The sequence below is a fragment of the Neophocaena asiaeorientalis genome, unplaced genomic scaffold, assembly GCF_003031525.2.
Source record: "Neophocaena asiaeorientalis asiaeorientalis breed wild unplaced genomic scaffold, Neophocaena_asiaeorientalis_V1.1 scaffold29, whole genome shotgun sequence".
Classification (NCBI taxonomy): domain Eukaryota; kingdom Metazoa; phylum Chordata; class Mammalia; order Artiodactyla; family Phocoenidae; genus Neophocaena; species Neophocaena asiaeorientalis.
Genome location: NW_020174423.1, coordinates 5,498,764 through 5,519,102, shown reverse-complemented (window position 1 = coordinate 5,519,102; position 20,339 = coordinate 5,498,764). Strand labels below are relative to the sequence as shown.

At 39.3% G+C, this 20,339-nt stretch overlaps 1 protein-coding gene across 1 annotated transcript in view; it reads left to right on the top strand.

Moving 5' to 3' along the window:
- The window catches only part of CPQ (carboxypeptidase Q), a 465,560-nt gene that overhangs the window by 287,867 nt on the left and 157,354 nt on the right, over positions 1-20,339 (top strand). The window contains exon 6 of the mRNA XM_024756593.1: positions 13,150-13,261. Coding sequence (XP_024612361.1) covers positions 13,150-13,261 — 112 coding nt within the window. The remainder of the gene's footprint in view (positions 1-13,149; positions 13,262-20,339) is intronic.

The following is a 20,339-nucleotide window of genomic DNA, read 5'->3' as shown; positions in this document are numbered from 1 at the left end:
AGTGTATTGTTTACCTTCCATGTATTTGTATTTTTTACAGATTTTTTTCCCTGTAGTTGATATCTAGTCTCATAGCATTGTGGTCAGAAAAGATACTTGATATGATTTCAAATTTCTTAAATTTACCAAGGCTTGATTTGTGACCCAAGATGTGATCTATCCTGGAGAATGTTCCTTGAGCACTTGAGAAGAAAGTGTATTCTGTTGTTTTTGGATGGAATGTCCTATAAATATCAATGAAGTCCATCTTGTTTAATGTGTCATTTAAAGCTTGTGTTTCCTAATTGATTTTCATTTTGGATGATCTGTCCATTGGTGAAAGTGGGGTGTTAGTCCCCTACTATGATTGTGTTAGTGTCGATTTCCCCTTTTATGGCTGTTAGCATTTGCCTTATGTATTGAGGTGCTCCTATGTTGAGTGCATAAATATTTACAGTTGTTATATCTTCTTGGGTTGATCCCTTGATCATTATGTCATGTCCTTCTTTGTCTCTTGTAATAGTGTTTATTTTAAGCTCTATTTTGTCTGATACGAGAATTGCTGCTCCAGCTTTCTTTTGATTTCCATTTGCATGGAATATCTTTTTCCATCCCCTCACTTTCAGTCTGTACTTGTCCCTAGGTCCGAAGTGAGTCTCTTGTAGACAGCATATATACGGGTCTGTTTTTCTGTATCCATTCAGCCAGTCTATGTCTTTTGGTTGGGGCATTTAATCCATTTACATTTAAGGTAATACCGATATGTATGTTCCTATTACCATTTTCTTAATTGTTTTGGGTTTGGTTTTGTAGCTCTTTTCCTTGTCTTGTGTTTGCTGGCTAGAGAAGTTCCTTTAGCATTTGTGGTAAAGGTGGTGTGGTGGTGCTGAATTCTCTTAGCTTTTGCTTGTCTGTAAAGGTTTTAATTTCTCCATCGAATCTGGGTGAGATCCTTGCTGGGTAGAGTCATCTTGGTTGTAGGTTTTCCCCTTTCATCACTTTAAATATGTCCTGCTACTCCCTTCTGGCTTGCAGAGTTTCTGCTGAAAGATCATCTGTTAACCTTATGGGGATTTCCTTGTATGTTATTTGTTGTTCTTCCCTTGCTGCTTTTAATATTTTTTCTTTGTATTTAATTTTTGATAGTTTGATTAACCTGTGTCTTGGCATGTTTCTCCTTGGTTTAATCCTGTATGGGACTCTCTGCCCATCCTGGACTTGATTAACTATTTCCTTTCCCACTTAAGGAAGTTTTCAACTGTAATCTTTTCAAATATTTTCTCATTCCCTTTCTTTTTCTCTTCTTTTTCTGGGACCCCTATAATTCGAATGTTGGTGTGTTTAATGTTGTCCCAGAGGTCTCTGAGACTGTCCTCAATTCTTTTCATTCTTTTTTCTTTATTCTCCTCTGCAGTAGTTATTTCCACTGCTTTATCTTCCAGGTCACTCATCCATTTTTCTGCCTCAGTTTTCTATTATTGATTCCTTCTAGAGAATTTTTCATTTCATTTATTGTGTTGTTCATCATTGTTTGTTTGCTCTTTAATTCTTCTAGGTCCTTGTTAAACGTTTCTTTTATTTTCTCCATTTTATTTCCCAGGTTTGGATCATCTTTACTATCATTATTCTGAATTCTGTTTCAGGTAGACTGCCTATTTCCTCTTCATTTGTTTGGTCTGGTGGGTTTTTACCTTGCTCCTTCATCTGCTGTGTATTTCTCTGTCTTCTCATTTTGCTTAACTTACTGTGTTTTGGGGTCTCGTTTTTGCAGGTTGCAGGTTCATAGTTCCCGTTGTTTTTGGTGTCTACCCCCAGTGGGTGACGTTGGTTCAGTGGGTTGTGTAGGCTTCCTGGTGGAGGGGACTGGTGCCTGTGTTCTGGATGATGAGGCTGGATCTTGTCTTTCTGATGGGCAGGACCGTGTCCAGTGGTGTGTTTTGCGGTGTCTGTGACCTTATTATGATTTTGGTAGCCTCTTTGCTAATGAGTGGGGTTGTGTTCCTGTCTTGCTAATTGTTTGGCATAGGGTGTCCAGCCCTGTAGCTGCTGGTTGTTGAGTGGAGCTGGGTCTTAGCGTTGAGATGGAGATCTCTGGGAGAGCTTTTGCCATTTGATATTACGTGTAACTGGGAGGTCTCTGGTTGACCAGTATTCTGAACTCGGCTCTCACACCTCAGAGGCACAGGCCTGACACCCAACCGGAGCATCAAGAGTCTGTCAGCCACATGGCTCAGAATAAAAGGGAGAGAAAAAGAAAAAGAAAGAAAGAAAAGAAGGAAGAGAAGGAAAGAAAGAAAGGAGGGAGGGACGAAGGAAGGAAGGAAGGAAAGAAAGAAAAGAAAAGAGAGAAAAGAAAGGAAGAAAAGAAAGTTTTTGAAATAAAAAATATTTTTTAAAAATAACATAATTAAAAAGTAATAAAAAAAAGAAGGAAAGGAGAGAGCAACCAAACCAAAAAACAAATCCACTGATGATAACAAGCAGTAGAAACTATACTAAAAAAACAAACAAAACGGACAGACAGAACCCTAGGACAATTGGTAAAAGCAAAGTTGTACAGACAAAATCACACAAATAAGCATACACATACACACTCACAAAAAGAGAAAAAGGAAAAAAATGTATATATATTGTTGCTCCCAAAGTCCCCTGCCTCAATTTTGTGATGATTCCTTGTCTATTCAGGTATTCCACAGATGCAGGTACATCAAGTTGATTGTGGAGATTTAATCCGCTGCTCCCGAGGCTGCTGGGAGAGATTTCCCTTTCTCTTCTTTGTTTGCACAGCTCCTGGGGTTCAGCTTTGGATTTGTCCCCGCCTCTGCATGTAGATCGCCTGAGGGCATCTGTTCTTCACTCAGACAGGACCAGGTTAAAGGAGAAGCTTGCAGGTACATCAAGTTGATTGTGGAGATTTAATCCGCTGCTCCCGAGGCTGCTGGGAGAGATTTCCCTTTCTCTTCTTTGTTTGCACAGCTCCTGGGGTTCAGCTTTGGATTTGTCCCCGCCTCTGCATGTCGATCGCCTGAGGGCATCTGTTCTTCACTCAGACAGGACCGGGTTAAAGGAGAAGCTGATTAGCAGGCTCTGGCTCACTCAGGCCAAGGGGAGGGAGGGCTATAGAAGGCAGGATGAGCCTACGGCAACAGAGGCCGGCATGATGTTGCACCAGCCTGAGGCACTGCTGTGTGTTTTCCCGGGGAAGTTGTCCCTGGATCACGGGACCCTGGCAGTGGCGGGCTGCACAGGCTCCCGGGAGGGGAGGTGTGGATAGTGACCTGTGCATGCACACAGGCTTCTTGGTGGCGGCAGCAGCAGCCTTAGCATCTCATGCCCGTCTCTGGGGTCCACGCTGATAGCCGCGCATCGCACCCATCTCTGGAGCTCATTTAGGTGGTGCTCTGAATTCCCTCTTCTCGTGCACCCTGATACAATGGTCTTTTGCCTCTTCGGCCGGTCCAGACTTTTTCTCGGACTCCCTTCCAGCTAGCTGTGGTGCACTAGCCCCCTTCAGGCTGTGTTCATGCAGCCAACCCCAGTCCTCTCCCTGGGATCTGACCTCGGAAGCCTGAGCCTCAGCTCCCAGCCCCGCCCGCCCCGGCAGGTGAGCAGACACGCCTCTCGGGCTGGTGAGTGCTATTCGGCTGCAATCCTCTGTGCGGGAATGTCTACGCTTTGCCCTCCGCACCCCTGCTCCTGCGCTCTCCTCCGCGGCTCTGAAGCTTCCCCCTCCGCCACCCACAGTCTCCGCCTGTGAAGGGGCTTCCTAGTGCGTGGAAACGTTTCCTCCATCACAGCTCCCTCCCAGTGGTACAGGTCCCATCCTTATTCTTTAGTCCGTTTTTTTCTTTTTTCTTTTGCCCTACCCACGTACGTGGGGAGTTTCTTGCCTTTTGGGAGGTCTGAGGTCTTCTGCCAGCGTTCAGTAGGTGTTCTGTAGGAGTTCTTCTACATGTAAATGTATTTCTGATGTATTTTGGGGGAGCAAGGCGATCTCCACGTTTCTCTCCTCCGCCATCTTGAAGTCTTTCCTGCTATAGCTCTTAAAAATAAACCAGATAAAATGAGACGAAAAGAATGAAGCAGCTGCAAACAAAACATCACAAAAGCAAAAAATAAAACCACCAGGTAGTTGTCTTTCTGGTTTATGATTGAGCAAGACATTTATAAGATGAAGCATGCTTCAAAGGAAGTGACCATCTCGTTTATTGAAGATTGACCAACAAGAACTTGGTCAGGTTTAGATAAACCCGTATACAACTCGCAATTTAATATGCGAACTGTGAAAAGCTGGGCGTGCTGAGAAGGTAAGGATGAGCCAATACTAGCCCGTTATTAGTACAATTGGCCCTCGGAGTCTGTGGGTTTCGCCTTCACAGAATCAACCAATTGCAGATTGAAAACATTTGGAAAAAAAATTCCAGAAAGTTCCAAAAATCCACACTTGAATTTATTGCAAGCCAGCAACTATTTACATAGCATTTACATTGTCCTAGGCATTATAAATAATCTAGAGGTGATTTAAAATATATGAGAGTCTGTGCATAAGTTAAATACATATACTACACCGTTTTATGTAAGGGACTTGAACATCCATGGATTTTGGTATCTGCTGGGGGGCCCTGTAACCAAACACTCTGAATATATTGAGGGAGGGATGACTGTGTTATCTGCTACATATCTATAACTTCTAGTTAACATGGGCCTTTGGGGACCATTGAGCTGTCATATTGCAATAGCTTTCAATATGCTGCTAGATACAACTATTTCAGATTTTACAATTATATTTTCTCTCTAGTTGGTTTTTAGGAAGGGATACAACCCTTTTCATGTTTTAGTAACAAAATTATGATTTTAAGTAAATGTAGACATTTTCCATATTTTTCTTTGCTTTGCAACAGTTGAAATAGTATGAGATAAATCTGACCTTTAATGTTTGTTTGAACTCACTTAAAAAACTATCTTTGATAACTCTTGCTATTGTTTAGTATAGCATTCATTCAAAAGACTTTAGCATGTATGTACAATCTAAAGAAGAAGAATGAAAAGTTTACATGTGTTCTCACTCAGTTTCAGAGATAGCACGCTACCAGTGTCTTAGAAGCCCACTGTGTGCCCCTCTACGATGATTTCCCCCTCTCTGCCCTAACCCCATCTGATATAAATGATATCCTAATTTTGGTTTACCATTACTTTGCTTTTTCTTCATGATTTTATCATCTCTGTATGCATTGCTAAAGATTATATTACTTAGCTCACTGAATTTTGAAATTTGTACTATGGAATCATACTCTTCTATTTCTTTTGTGATTTGTTCTTGCTTTTTCTTTCATATTTCTGTTTTTATATTCATTTGTACATATTTATATATGTAGCTATAGGTAATTTTAACTACTTTATCGTATTCCATTGTATGACTGAACCATAGTTTACCCATGTTACTGCTGATAGACACTTGGGTTGGTTGTAGTTTGAGGCCTTATGCTTGTTTCTATATGACCATTTTGGTGCATGTCTCCAAGAGCCCAATTGCCAGAATTCTTGTAAATTGCACCTAAAGTGAAATTGTTGCGCTGTGAGATGTAGTCATCCTAAAAGGATATGCCCAATTGTTCTCCTAAATGATTTTAACAATTTTCTGCTCCTTCCAGCAGTGGATGAGAATTCCTATTGCTCAGCATCCTTGCCACAACTTCATATTGTCAGGTTTAAAACTTTTTACCAATTAGATAAGTGCAAAGTGAAACCGGGGATTTAATTTACATTTCCCTGATCAATAATGAGTTTGGTCATTTCAAATGCTTGATGGCTGTTCATAAGTTCTTTTCTGTGAAATGCCTTTTACATGAATTCTGAGAAAAGTCTTTGTCTGATTGTTTAAATATCTGGGCTATATCTGGGTCTGGTTCTATTGAGTACTCTATTTCCTGATAAAAATTCTTTTTATTTATTGCTTATTTTATAACTCACAATTTTTTATTGGGAGCTGGATATCATCTATAAGAGAACAGTAGAGCCTGAGGTGAGCAGTGTACATGCTCAAAAATGAGAACACCTCTTCTGTCAAGCCATTAGTGTGAGGGTGGTACAGTCCATCTGTTTAGAGTCGAGCTAGGTTTGGATTGTATCATTTCTATTCTTGCTTTTGGTGCTCACATACTTCAGGCTGCTGCTGCTAGTCTGTTTTTAGTGTAGGGGTTGGGTTGTCAGAGCAGTTTTCCCAGTGCCTTGCTTCACCCTCAGCTTTCAGCAGTCTCTGTATGCCTGCACCACAGAAGGGGTCTCTATATACCTTTGCCCTTCCCTTGGCTATGAACTGTTACTGCTCTGCTTGTTACTCACTGGAGGCTCCTGGCAGGGACAGGATGGTTTCTTGGTGCTTCTGCCCCTCAGTCTTAGCCAGGCTTTATGTGCCTGAGCTCAAGAGCGGGGCTTTCTCATTTGTTTATTTTTCGTTTTTATTTTCATTACTCTAGGAGGTGGATCAAAAAAGATGTTACTGCGATTTATGTCAAAGAATGTTCTGCCTATGTTTTCCTCTAAGAGTTTTATAGTGTCCAGCCTTACATTTAGGTCTTTGATCCATTTTTAGTTTATTTTTGTGTATGGTGTTAGAGATTGTTCTAGTTTAATTTTTCTACATGTAGCTGTCCAGTTTTCCCAGCACCACTTATTGAAGAGACTGTCTTTTCTCCATTGTATATTCTCGCCTCCTTTGTCATAGATTAGTTGACCATAGGTGTGTGAGTTTACTTCTGGGCTTTCTATCCTGTTCCATTGATCTATATTTCTGTTTTTATGCCAGTACCATACTGTTTTGATTACAGTACTTTGTAGTATAGTCTGAAGTCAGGGAGGCTGATTCCTCCAGCTCCGTTTTTCTTTCTCAGGATTGCTTTGACTATTCTTTAATGAAAATAAAAACAAAAATAAACAAATGGGACCTAATTAAACTTAAAAGCTTCTGTACAGCAAATGAAACCATAAACAAAATGAAAAGACAGCCCACAGAATTGGAGAAAATATTTGCAAATGAAGCGACTGACAAGGGATTAATCTCCAAAATATACAAACAGCTCATGCAGCTCTATGTCAAAAATCAAACAACCGAATGAAAAAATGGGCAGAAGATCTAAATAGAAATGTCTCCAAAAAAGACATGGCCAAAAAGCACATAAAAAGATGCTCAACATCACTAATTATCAGAGAAATTAAAATCAAAAGTACAGTGAGGTACTACCTCACAAGGTCAGAATGATCATCATCAAAAAGTCTATAAACAATAAATGCTGGAGAGAGTGTGGAGAACAGGGACCCCTCCTACACTGTTGGTGGGAATGTAAATTGTTACAGCCACTATGGAGAACAGTATGGAGGTTCCTTAAAAAACTAAAAATAGAACTACCATACGACCCAGCACTCCCAATCCTGGGCATATATCTGGAGAAAACCATAATATGAAAGAATACATGCACCCCGATGTTCATCGCAGCACAGTTTACGATAGCCAAGACATGGAAGCAACCTAAATGTCCGTTGACAAAGGAATGGATAAAGAAGATGTGGCACATATATACAATGGGATATTACTCAGCCATAAAAAAAATGAATTAATACCATTTGCAGCAATATGGATGGACCTAGAGATTATCATACTAAATGAAGTAAGTCAGACAGAGAAAGACAAATATCATATGATATCGCTTATATGTGGAATCTAAAAGGTACCAATGAACTTATTTACAAAACAAAAATAGAGTCACAGATGTAGAAAACAAACTTATGGTTACCAGGAGGTGGGGGAGGGAGGGTAAACTGGGAGATTGGGATTTACATATACACACTACTGTATATAAAATAGACAACTAGTAAGGACCTACTGTATAGCACAGGGAACTCTACTCAATACTCTGTAATGGCCTATAGGGGAAAAGAATCCAGAAAAGAGTGGATATATGTATATGTATAACTGATTCACTTTGCTGTACAGTAGAAACTAACACAACATTGTAAATCAACTAGACTCCTATAAAAATTTTTTTTTAATTAAAAATAAAAGAGTGGGGCTTTCTCAGCATTTCTGCTCCTCCCCCTGTGAAAGCCAAACTCTGCCATGAGTCATGGGGATGCGTACCTCGTCCCTTACCCAGGGGCAGCAGAGCTCTTTACATCAGTGCAGAATTCTGGGCGTGGGCAAGTTTCTTGCCCTCCTGGAGACAGGTGTCAGTGCAGGGTGGGAGTGCAGTTTCTACCCTTTTTCCTGTAGCCGCCAACCTTTGCCTAGTACTGCCCTGCAGGGCAGTTTTCTGCCTCTCCCCCAGGGGGAGATGGCCTCGGCTTCGTATGAGAGAAGCGTCCCAGAAGTAGGTGTATTTGCTGCCTGCTCCCGACAGCACCCAGTCATATGTATCCCTGCACCACGAGGTGGGCTCTCTTAGGGCTTCTGCCCTGCTCTTTATTTCCTGTGAGCCTGTGATGGAAGTTTGTGGAAAAGATCTAGAAAATAGGTACCTAGAGCCCTTATGTGGGAGGTTCCCAGGGATTCTAAACTCTCATCTTAACACACACTCAACCCTTTAAGAATTTGTTAACATTTCAGTTGTCTTCATTCTTGCTTTTATGACTGAGGCCTCTCCCTCCTGTCGCTGCTAAAGGCAGCCAGTTCGTGTGTCCCACCTCTCCTTTGATGAGCACGTTATCCTCTGCAGTTCAGTTCCTCTGGTTGAATTACAATCTCAGATCTCTGATGGGCCTAAAAAAGTTATGATTTTCTAGATTATCCAGATTTCTCTTATTGTTAGGGTAGGGGCAGAATTCTCCTGTGGCTGTCTACACCCTAGGAGGAAGCTGACTGATTTTTCCTCTCCCTGCCACTACCCTCTCTATTCCCTTCCTCTGCCTTGTTTTTCTTCATAATACTTAAAACTACCATTACATTATATTTATTTATTGCCTGTCTCCCTCACCAGAATATAAATTCCATTAAGGCAGAATATTTGCTTGTTTTGTCCATTTCTGTATCTCTGGCACATAAGAGAAACTCAGTAGAAGCTGTTGAATAAATGCATGCATAAATGCCCAAGACCATGACATTTTCTCCAGGATCTTGTATTAGCTTGTTTTCATAAGAATGTACTTCTTCTGATGCTGTTCTCTTTCCCTTGTTCTGTGATATTTTTCATATGTCCCATTTCGATTGTGTTCTTATTTATCTTTTAATCAAGCAAATCTGTTTGCCTTCAGTATCTCCATATGCCCCAATAACAGCGAAGCGGGGGCTTGTCCTTGGGCTGCTCTCTGTCTACCTTTGATTTAGTGTATCTTTGCTCTCAGACCCACAGCTGGCCTGCAGGTGTTTCTGTGCTGCTGCCAGTCTGATTCTTCATCCTCGCAGGCTGTCATCCAGTGCATCTCTGCCCTACTGCAGAAGTTCCCCCCACCCCCAAGACCTGAGCCTTTGGTGGTCAGGGCTAATGTGTGCCTCACAAATAGCAAACTCCGTATTTCAGAGCATCGGTGTTCCCTTTCTGCCTTCCTATTTGTTTTGTTGTGGCTGCTCCTGGCTCTTGCTGTTGTTTGAATAATTTTTACTCTTTACTGCATTTGGAAGAGATGGTGGTGAGATGGAAGCTGGAGGGCAGGGGATTGGTCAGTGCTCTGCCTGCCTCGGGGAGCAGCGCATAAGGAGGGTAGATGAGGGGGCACCCCACTTCTCTGTTGGTTCTAGGCCATGTTATTGCTCTAAGGGCTGCACATCTGGCAGCAGAACCGGTGCATTCCCTTATCTTTTATAACGTGATCCTTTTTCATAAATCCTGGAGTTTACTGTGTCTCTGAGTTGTCTGTTTTTGTTTTGTTTGCTTAAATCAGATCCAAATATGTTACAAGTAATGTTCATCTCTGCCTGACCCTTTGTTATGTTTTTCTGGGTTATCCTTTGTGAGGCTGCATTAAAACATGCTAGCCAGACATCCTGTTGAATGAGACCTCCTGCACTACAATTTTCGAGGTATAGGTTGAAGCTTTTATGATTAGGAAAATTCAAGTTCGTTAAATATGCTACTGAATTAGAAGTAGCTTCTTGTCATCACCTAGTCTTTAAATCAGTTTATATTAAAATTACTACTATCCCATGGTAACCCCCAATATATTCTGGTTTTGTAAAAAAAAAAAAAAAGTAAAACAAACTCTCTTCCATATCACTATGCCAAAGACCTCATCCTATGGGATATCATTTAGTTTCCTATCATCAAACCATTTCCATCTTTTCACTGTTAGTTTAAGGAATAATTCTGGATTAGAGAACAGAGATATTTCAGAAAACATAAAGAAATATAATTGTAAGACAACCTCAGTTATTCTGAAGGAAGCCTGAAGGTTAAAACAATAGCTGCCTTGATTTAATTACTCATGTGTTATCTGAGAAAAAGTTGATTAAAACAGATTTTGACACTTTTTATCCATTGGAACTTTAACTTCATTGGGAAAATGGTCCTGAGGGTGGTGAGAATGTTGACTAATTGGCTTGTTCATCCCACATGGGATTACATCACTTTTTGAATCAGAATTTCCTGCTATTGCAACACATTTTTTTCTTTTGTTTTTTTTTTCCTTAGAAACAATCCATTTGGGTACATTACATGGCCATTTGTTAGTCTGGGGCATTGTACTTGTTTATGACTACAATGAAGTCGTAGTAAGCTGGGTCTGCCTGTATATACAGAGTCAGTGGGAGATCCTGCAGCTGCTCAGGGAACGAGGCAGTGCAAGGGGTCACCCTGATATTTTAAACCCAAAATCCTACTTTCCCGAAGTCCTGGGGCATTTTCCTGTTAATCATCAAGAAGATTTGTTCAACTTCAGTTTATTTATTTACTGTATGCTGTATGTAGACTCAATCTGTTGAGCTTGGTTTTTTTAAGCTTTTTTATGGAAGTGTAATATTCTCAGAGAACATGCACAAATCCTAAGTGTATAACAAGATGAACTTGTACCAACTGAGTGCACCTGTGTAACCAGTACCCAGAAAAAAGAACCTGACCAGCACCTGGTCAGGAAACAGAACATGACCAGCACCCAGCAGCTCGACTCGTGTCCTCGTCCTGTCACTCACTACCCCTCCTTACCATGGGTAACCACTCTCCTGTTTTGCTTGTTTTTCTATCTTACATAAATGGGATTATACACGATATATTATTTCTTTCATTTTTCATTATGTTTATGAGATTCGTGTATTTATTGTGTATTGATTGTATCTGTTCATTTGCACGTCCGTGCAGCATTCCATTGGTCAATACAACACACTATTCATTCTGCTGTTGACAGGCATTTGAGTAGTTTCCTTTGCGGAGGAGATGGGCGTTATTATGAATACTCTCTGAACATTCTAGTACATCCCTTCTGGTGAAAGCATTCATATGCATCCCTTCCTGTTGGAGTGTAGCTGGGAGCGGAATTGCTGGGTCCTAGGGTGTGTGTATGTTCAGATTTAGTAGATAAGCCAGTCTTCCAGAGTGGTTGTAAGTATTTATACTCACACTTGATGTATGAGAGTTCCAGTTGCTCCACCTCCTCACCAATACTTTCTGTCTTTTTCATTTTAGCTATTCCAGTGGATATGTAGTGAATGTGGTTTAATTTATATTTCCTTGATGATAATGAACCTGAGCAACTTTTAATATGATTATTAGTAATTTGTATTGATATATCCTTTTTTTGTGAATTGTCTGTTCAAGTTTTTTGCCCATTTTTCTATCATTTGACTCTCTTTTTGTTACTGTTTCATGGAAGTTCTTTATATAATCTGGATATGGGACCTCTGTTGAAATATGTGTGGTAAATATTTTCTCCTCTGTGGATTGCGTTTTCATTCCTGTAATGGAGTCTTTTGATGAACAAATATTCCTAATATTTTTAAAGTCCAATTTATTATTTTTTCTTGTATGGTTTGCACTTTTTTGTCCAGTTTAAGAAATCTTTGCCTACTCTAAGTTGACAAAGCTGTTCTATGCTTTCCTCTAATATCTTTATTTAAATTTGTAATTCATCTGACTTGACATTCATATACTACATGATCTAGAGATCAAGATACATACTTGCCATGTGGATATCCTATTAACCTAGCGTCATTTTACTTGGTTTTTAACTTGTTTAAAATATGTCCATACATGGGGAGGGGAAAAGGGTAAGCTGAGACGAAGTGAGAGAGTGGCATTGATATATATACACTACCAAATGTCAAATAGATGGCTAGTGGGAAGCAGCTGCATAGCACAGGGAGACCAGCTCGGTGCTTTGTGACCACCTAGATGGGTGGGATAGGGAGGGTGGGAGGGAGACGCAAGAGGGAGGGGATATGGGGCTATATGTATACGTATAGCTGATTCACTTTGTTATACAGCAGCAACTAACACAACAATGTAAAGCAATTATACTCCAATAAAGATGTTAAAAAAATAAAAATTAAAACAAAACAAAACAAAAAATAAATAAATAAAATAAAATATGTCCATAAAATTTAGTTTCACTGAAATATTTTTTATATTTTCCTGGAGAGAATTACTAATGATTCTTGAAAAAAATTTAAACCTATGGTGATGTAAAATTTATAATATAATCAACAGATTTATTTAACACATAAATTGAGATATTTCTTAAAGTTTCTTCTGTTTAATTAGACTCTAGTTTGTAACTCCAGCATACTTATTTATTCAACACCAGAGTGATTCATAATGCACAAAGCACAATAATTAAAAATAGATAAATTATTCTCACTTTTTCATTTGAATTCAATTCAACACATGTTTATTATTTGTCTGCTAGAATTTGGGACAGTTGAGAACATGGTTGAAGTTTTGAGCTCCATTTTTATGTCATTTAGGTTTTAAGCCATATAATAAAGTTGTCAAACATCTGTCAGTAATAAACCATTTTTCTTTAGTATTCAAAATTATATTAATAAAGAGAAGTACAAGGTGAGAAGTTTTATTACTATTAAGATGACCTTACACCGCTATACCAAGTTTTCCACTAGTAATGACACACATATTTTAAAAAGTAAAAATAGAAAATATAAAAGTTTCATTTATATATTTGGAATGCCTATGACTGCTTCTTCTTTGATGTCATTTCTGCTCAGTTTTATTTTTTTTTCTCTTTTTATTATTCTAGGTTGTACTGGTCAGTGGACATCTGGACAGCTGGGATGTTGGGCAGGGTGCGATGGATGATGGTGGAGGAGCCTTTATATCATGGGAAGCACTCTCGCTTATTAAAGATCTTGGTGAGTATTTAGTAAGTCGTTAACCAACATGTGAGAGTGTCAGTGGTGACATGTTTAACTCCATACACAGAATGCTCAACAGATTAGTTATTATGCCATGTTTAAAGATCCTCCTGAGGTCTGTATGTTTTTTGTCAGTTGATTCCCAGGAAAAAACTAATTTGTCCCCTTAAAGAAAGGAATTTTTATTCAAGTGTCCACCAGACAGCCAAAGGATCAAATATGATCAGCCACGGGGGACAATGAACAAGCAAATAAAACTGTAGCAAATGCAACTACATCAGCTAGAGATTATGTAAGGAAAGCATAACCAAGTGGAAGGAAAAATCAGCAGCTCCCCCACTTCCTTTTCCTTGTTTGTCTTTAAAGACATCATCAGGCTGTTAGGATAGCTTTACTGCAGTCGTCTGTCCATGATAGAAGTCAAGGAGCCAAAGTAGGCCTGAAGGAATGGTGCTTTTGGCCACAATAAGGAATCTAGGATGAAAAATTGGACCTTCCAGGTTAACCTAGACATGGGACAGGCATCAAAAGGAAAGACTAATTGTGAAAACAGTTTATTTTGATGACCCTATTTACAAACAAAAAACATACATTTCCTCTTTGTGTGCTGGTCAAAAGGTGGATTTTGAGCGAGGTTAGAAATAATGAAACAGTCTGAAATGAGACTTCCGTGTCTGAATCAGACCAGTGGTGGTTTTGAAAATGCCTCATGAGCAGAACGTTTTATATTGTAACTGTGGAGTAACCTTGGTTTCAGATGTAGTAAAGGTCAGAACATGCCTTTTGGTGAAGGTGTTCCATTGCTTACTTAAGTATACATGTGTTTAAATTCATGCTTTTCCTCTGGCTTTTAATGAACCCCTCTAATCCTAAGTCAGCCCATTAAATAATTGTTCATCTTAACTAGACTACTGACATTGTCTTGGTCGAGGCAAATATTTAGTGTATCATTTTGTTTTATGTCTTACTTGTGTTTTAAAAATGGAGAAATGGGAAGGTGACTGTGCATGTTTTTAACTTCTGAAGAGGCCGGTGTCTCTCAACCTTGGCATTATTGACACTTGGGGCCGGATAATTCATTGTTGTGAGGTGGGTCCCATACATTGTAGAATGTTTAGCTGCATCCCTGGCCTCTACCTACTAGATGCCAGTAACACCTTTCTCCCCCAGCCCCTAAGCTGTGACAACCAAAAATGTCTCCAGACATTGCCAAATGTCTCCGGCAGGTTGTGGGCAGAAAGGGTGGCGCGTAAAATTGACCCACTAAAAGAAGCTATTAAAAATTTTCTAGGAGACCTGAATACAGGGTCGTTTTTTTAAAAATGAAACAAACTAATTGGAAAACTTACATTGTGTATACTTATACTTTTAGCATCATTACCATACTGAGCAGCTACTATGTGAAAGCATTTTGTAAAAGTTGGGCATACAGAGAGGTTTAAAGTATGTCCTCTGTTCTTAAGACCCTTAGAACATAGTTGAAGACATACATATGCACCTACACACATAGTTATCAATAAAGATATAATGTCAAGTCTGCTTTTAGAATTGGGTAAGGTTTGAGAGAGATAAATTGCCCAGCAAATAATATCGAAAAACACTCATTCCTTCAGAGGAGATCTGGGAGACTCCATATGTGAATGCTCTCCTCTTCTAACCTTAAAAAAAATATCCCCTTGGCTATCTGTTCTCTCTGTCCTTAACTTCATTCCAGAATGAAGTGGGTTCTAGAGACAAGGCAGGCAAATATCCAACAGTTTCCTCTTTACAGGGCACAGATATTTATTTTAGAAGTTAATTTTATTCCCAGGTGTTCCAACCAGCTTGACAGGAGGCAGAGTGGAGTGTAAAAAGAGACCTGGACCCACCTCAATTAGATTTTTAGGTCCCTCTGTGCCACAAACCACTTTTTTGGCCTCGGGCAGGTCATTTGAACTCTCTGGACTTCGTTTTCTTCACCTCTGTTCAACTGTTAGCTTCCAGAGTATTTTTATCTGCTCTAGATTGGCATAAAAATTGTGTCTCCTCTACGCTTTGAATCTTACTTCTTTAGTACTCAGCATGGGACCCTAAATCACTGTTAATTGAGTTGAATTCAATTGCATGAATAAATGTCAAACACCATGCAAAGGTGAATTGAGTATCTTTCTCCAGCTCTGAAAGTATACTGACTTCAGTTGCCTTTGGTAGCTAGTAATCAGTCTCGTTCAATTCAGGACTTAACTCTCCTATAGATTTCTGAACACCTATGTAAACACATGAATTCAACTCTAAAATAAAGACTAATATTTCTTTTGAGTAGGTGTTAAGAGGCAGCATGGCATACTGTTAAAAAAACACTCTGGAGCCAGAGTGTGTGGGTCTATCTCATAAGGTAGCTCTGAAAATTAAATAATCTATTCACATAATATACTTAAAACAGTGCCTAACCCAACCCAGATACACAATACATTTTAACTTTTATTATTTAATAAGCATGATCTGACAGTACCATATTTTTTTAAACCCCACACCAGCTTTGCCTCCTAACTTAATATGTTAATTGTACTGATGTAACTCTAGGGCCAGCTGCTATTGTATCCCTAAATATCCTTTCCCTTTACTATTTAAGTCACCATCTCTTGTATGATGGAAATCCACTGACCCCTTCACCATTTTCTACTTTCATACTAAATTTTCAAGAGTCTAAATTTCTCCTGGCCACTTCCTGCTTAAGTTGAATGCCTAGAATCCGTGCTATACCTCATATCCTATGATTGCACCCACTGAGTCTTACTCTTTAATTTTAAAATTAAAATTAGATTGTGGATTTCTGTTTGTAGATTGTCTGTCTTTTAATATGAAGAACTATGTCTAATACGTGTCACATATGCCTTCTAGATGAAAATTAACGATATACTTGAATAAGAAATAGCACTTTGGGCTAGAGGCCAAGAAATGGGTTCATAATTATATTACTTAATTACATTGACCCCCAAACTGTTTAGTTGGTAAAATATGAAAGCTCTATGGCAATCTCTTTTTCCAAGAAAAGTGAGATTCCTTCTGGCTGCTATTCCTTGGACAATATGTCATGCAGAATGCATGTCAAAGTCCCTCAGTGGGGCTTGTTAATTTGAAGTGTTGGTCCAGTGGAACTTTCTGATATTTAGAAATATTGTTCGAAGATTCATCCTTCATGTCTCTTCTCCTTTATTCACTTCTTTCACTACTTTTATAGATTCACTCTTTTGCCCAAGCCATCAGCTAAAACCATATTCAGTTAATCTAACAGAAGAGATATTTGTGCTTTGCAAATATAACCAGTGATTCCTGAGTAACTGTCAACAGAAGGCTATTTGCTGTGAAATGCCATTGAATACTTTTTTGTGTTTGTGGTTTACTGGACTTGAAAGTGTTTATTGGAAATGTCATTTCCTGGAATGTTCTGGTATCAGTGGACAAAGCCTATGGCCAAAGATCTTATGCTTCAAAATGTTCATTTGGCCCTTGAATAATAAACCACCATCCATCCCCAAATTCTTCCAACTTTACCATTTTCCATGAAGTTAGAATTTTTAAGTTTTCAGGCCTAAACAAACGGGAAAAGTAATTAACAGTACTACCTGGTTGTTGAAATGTTGGATATGTGTGAAACATCTTTTTAGAGAAATTTGACTGATTTTTATACAGCTTTAAGTCTGTGTGTTAGGAAAATATTTTATTTATATATTTCTTCACTCATTCACTCAACAAATATTTACTGTGTACTGATTGCATGTCAGTTGCCAGATACCTTGTAACAAAGAGGAATGAGACTGGTCCTTGAAGTCTTAGAAGTAGGAGAGACATTTAATTCAAAAATTGCAATGAAATTGTTGTAAGCTCTTTAATTGAAATATGTGCAAATTACTTCGGGCACCTGGTAAAGGGAGAGACCAGCATGGCTTGGCTGGGTCAGGGCGCCTTCACAAAAGTGATATTTGAGCTTTCTTTTATAAAGATAAATAGAATTTCCTGAAGCAAAAGGGGCACAATGAAGAATTCCCAGCAGATTATAGAGCTTCCAGTCCTGTGTATCATTAAAAATGAGGAGAAAACTGTTGACAGTAACAGTCATGGGATTGGGGGGGAAGAGAGGGTTTGCGGAATTGCAGGAGATACTCTTTTTACCTGATATATAATATTAGATTTTTGTGTAGTAAGCATGTATTACTTTAGTAATTAAGAAAAAACTCTCAAAAGCCAAAAAAAAAAAAAAAAATTCTTGGTCTTGCCATCACCATAAACACTCTGTTAACAGGAACTACAGAGCCAGAGGTAGGAAGTAGGAAGAGTCATGCAGGAGTCACCAATGCCCAGAAGTACACCAGGCAACACAACCAAATGCGTGCTAAGGCTTTGGTGGAGTTAGAGCTTTATGTAGCCATTTCTAATGCACTGGGTTCCCTGTCAGAGGTGGGGATCCATCCAGGAAGAGGGTTTTCTTCTCCCAGGCCCTGGTCAAGCCTCCCTTGGAAATGTCTCAGGAAGTCCAATCCAGAATAACTGAGTGAGGGAAATGAAAAACTTCTAAGAAATAGAAACCTAATGAATAGAGATAGAGCATGAAGCCAACTTGGGACTAGCCCAGATCTAGAAAGGAGTTTCCATTAGAAAGGACCTCCTCTTATGGTCAAATAAGTTTGGGAAACTCTCTCTTGGTAATTTTTTTTTTTAACATCTTTATTGGAGTATAATTGCTTTACAATGGTGTGTTAGTTTCTGCTTTATAACAAAGTGAATCAGTTATACATATACATATGTTCCCATATCTCTTCCCTCTTGCGTCTCCCTCCCTCCCACCCTCCCTATCCCACCCCTCTAGGTGGTCACAAACCACCTAGCTGATCTCCCTGTGCTATGCGGCTGCTTCCCACTAGCTATCTATTTTACGTTTGGTAGTGTATATATGTCCATGCCACTCTCTCACTTTGTCCCAGCTTCCCCTTCCCCCTCCCCATATCCTCAAGTCCATGCTCTAGTAGGTCTGTGTCTTTATTCCCATCTTACCCCTAGGTACTTCATGACCTTTATTATTTTTTTTCTTAGATTCCGTATATATGTGTTAGCATACGGTATTTGTTTTTCTCTTTCTGACTTAACTTCACTCTGTATGACAGACTCTAGGTCCATCCACCTCACTACAAATAACTCAATTTCGTTTCTTTTTATGGCTGAGTAATATTCCATTGTATATATGTGCCACATCTTCTTTATCCATTCATCTGTTGATGGACACTTAGGTTGCTTCCATGTCCTGGTAATTTCTTTATTCATCAAAAAACATTTGTTGGGAAAGTGATTCCATGACTCAAGTGTGCTTTGGGAAGCATTGCTCTGGGGCATTACTGGTGTTGGCAGAATTGAGGAAGAATCCAAGAATGCTTGCTGAGGTATACTTCATGGAACTGAGTACAAATGGCCTTGGATTTATTTTCATTCTAGATTTTCTAGGCTGTCTTTGGGCTCTTGCGATTGCCAGAATATTGACAAGATAGAACCATGTAATGGTTCCTTAACTGACATGGTGGAGATTATTCTTATATTACTTATAAGAATATTCCTGACGAGCATCTGTACCCACCCAAGTGCAAACTTTACCCAACAAATAACTTCATTTCTGCACTAACTAAGCCTATTTTATTAAGATAAATGTAGTATTATTGGAAATGTTTAACATATACTAAAGGCTCTCTCTGCCAGGTTTTTCTGTGGCCCCCAATGCACTAGAATTTGGTAGGATTTATTTTTTCTAGAAGGACTTTTGATCTTAAAACATTCCACAAACTCTTCCCTGCTCCCTTTTTGGATGCACTTCCTCCACAATTATTTTGTGAACACAAGAAGGGAGTCTTACATCCCTGGGAAAGGTTTCCTATTAAAATCACCTCAATACATTTAGGAAATAATATGTCCGCTTCTGGAACTGTCCAAGAAATTAACTTGTTTCAAGTCTTAGAAAAAAATGTTTTCGCCAACATTAAATTTTATTTTTATTAATTTGAATTTTAATTTGTAGATGGTTGTTTGCCTTTTTTTTTCTGAACAAATTTTGGTCTTGACTCTTTATAATTATATTTAGTGATGCAAATACCTAGAACAATGGAAGAATTAGAAACTAAGAATTTGCTTGCTTTTTCTCTTTTTTTCTAACTCCTAAAAGTAGGTTTATAGTCAGGGAGCATTTTTAGCTCCTTCTCATGGTCTTTAGAGGATGATCTTCTCATTTTTTATTTAAATATGTTATTTCCTCTAGTGGCAAGGTATGTAGTGTCTGGCTTTACTTTAAGACCTGTGGCAGATACATATTTTTTCAGCTGGGAATTGCTAAGACCTTTTCTTGAGGTTTGAACACATTGTTAGTCTCACTAAAACACTTTGCATCTTTATATGTCATTCAGCTAACATAGACATTTCCAGTGGTGTGTGTAAAAAGACAAACTGTGTGTAGATTGTTCTTCCAAATATGTCATGAGATAAAGTAAGGCTTGTTACAAATGAATCACTTAGAATGTGTTCTACCTTTTAGTTTGGACGTGGTAGGGGAGATTCTGTAGTCCTTTCAAAGCCTTAAACAACATGAATATTGCTGTTATTATTTTATCATGTAGTTAAAATATACCATTTCTGTGTCAAAGGAGACAAGACCCAGGCCCAGTGACATTCAGCCTTGCGATTCATTCCTTCCTGTCTGACAGAATCTGGAGAGGTGGCAGATGAATGTTGCGAGAGGAAGGGTCTCAGGGGCCCCTCGGTCCATAGCATGCTCAGCTTCCTCCCCGACATCTGCTTTGATTTGGCCTGTATGCCTTAGAAAGTTAAGAAATGTGGTGTTGGTAAAGGAAAAGGAAGCCTTAAAAGTTGCTACTACTGGGCTTCCCTGGTGGCGCAGTGGTTGAGAGTCCGCCTGCCGATGCAGGGGACGCGGGTTCGTGCCCCGGTCCGGGAAGATCCCACATGCCGCGGAGCGGCTGGGCCCGTGAGCCATGGCCGCTGAGCCTGCGCGTCCGGAGCCTGTGCTCTGCAACGGGAGAGGCCACAGCAGTAAGAGGCC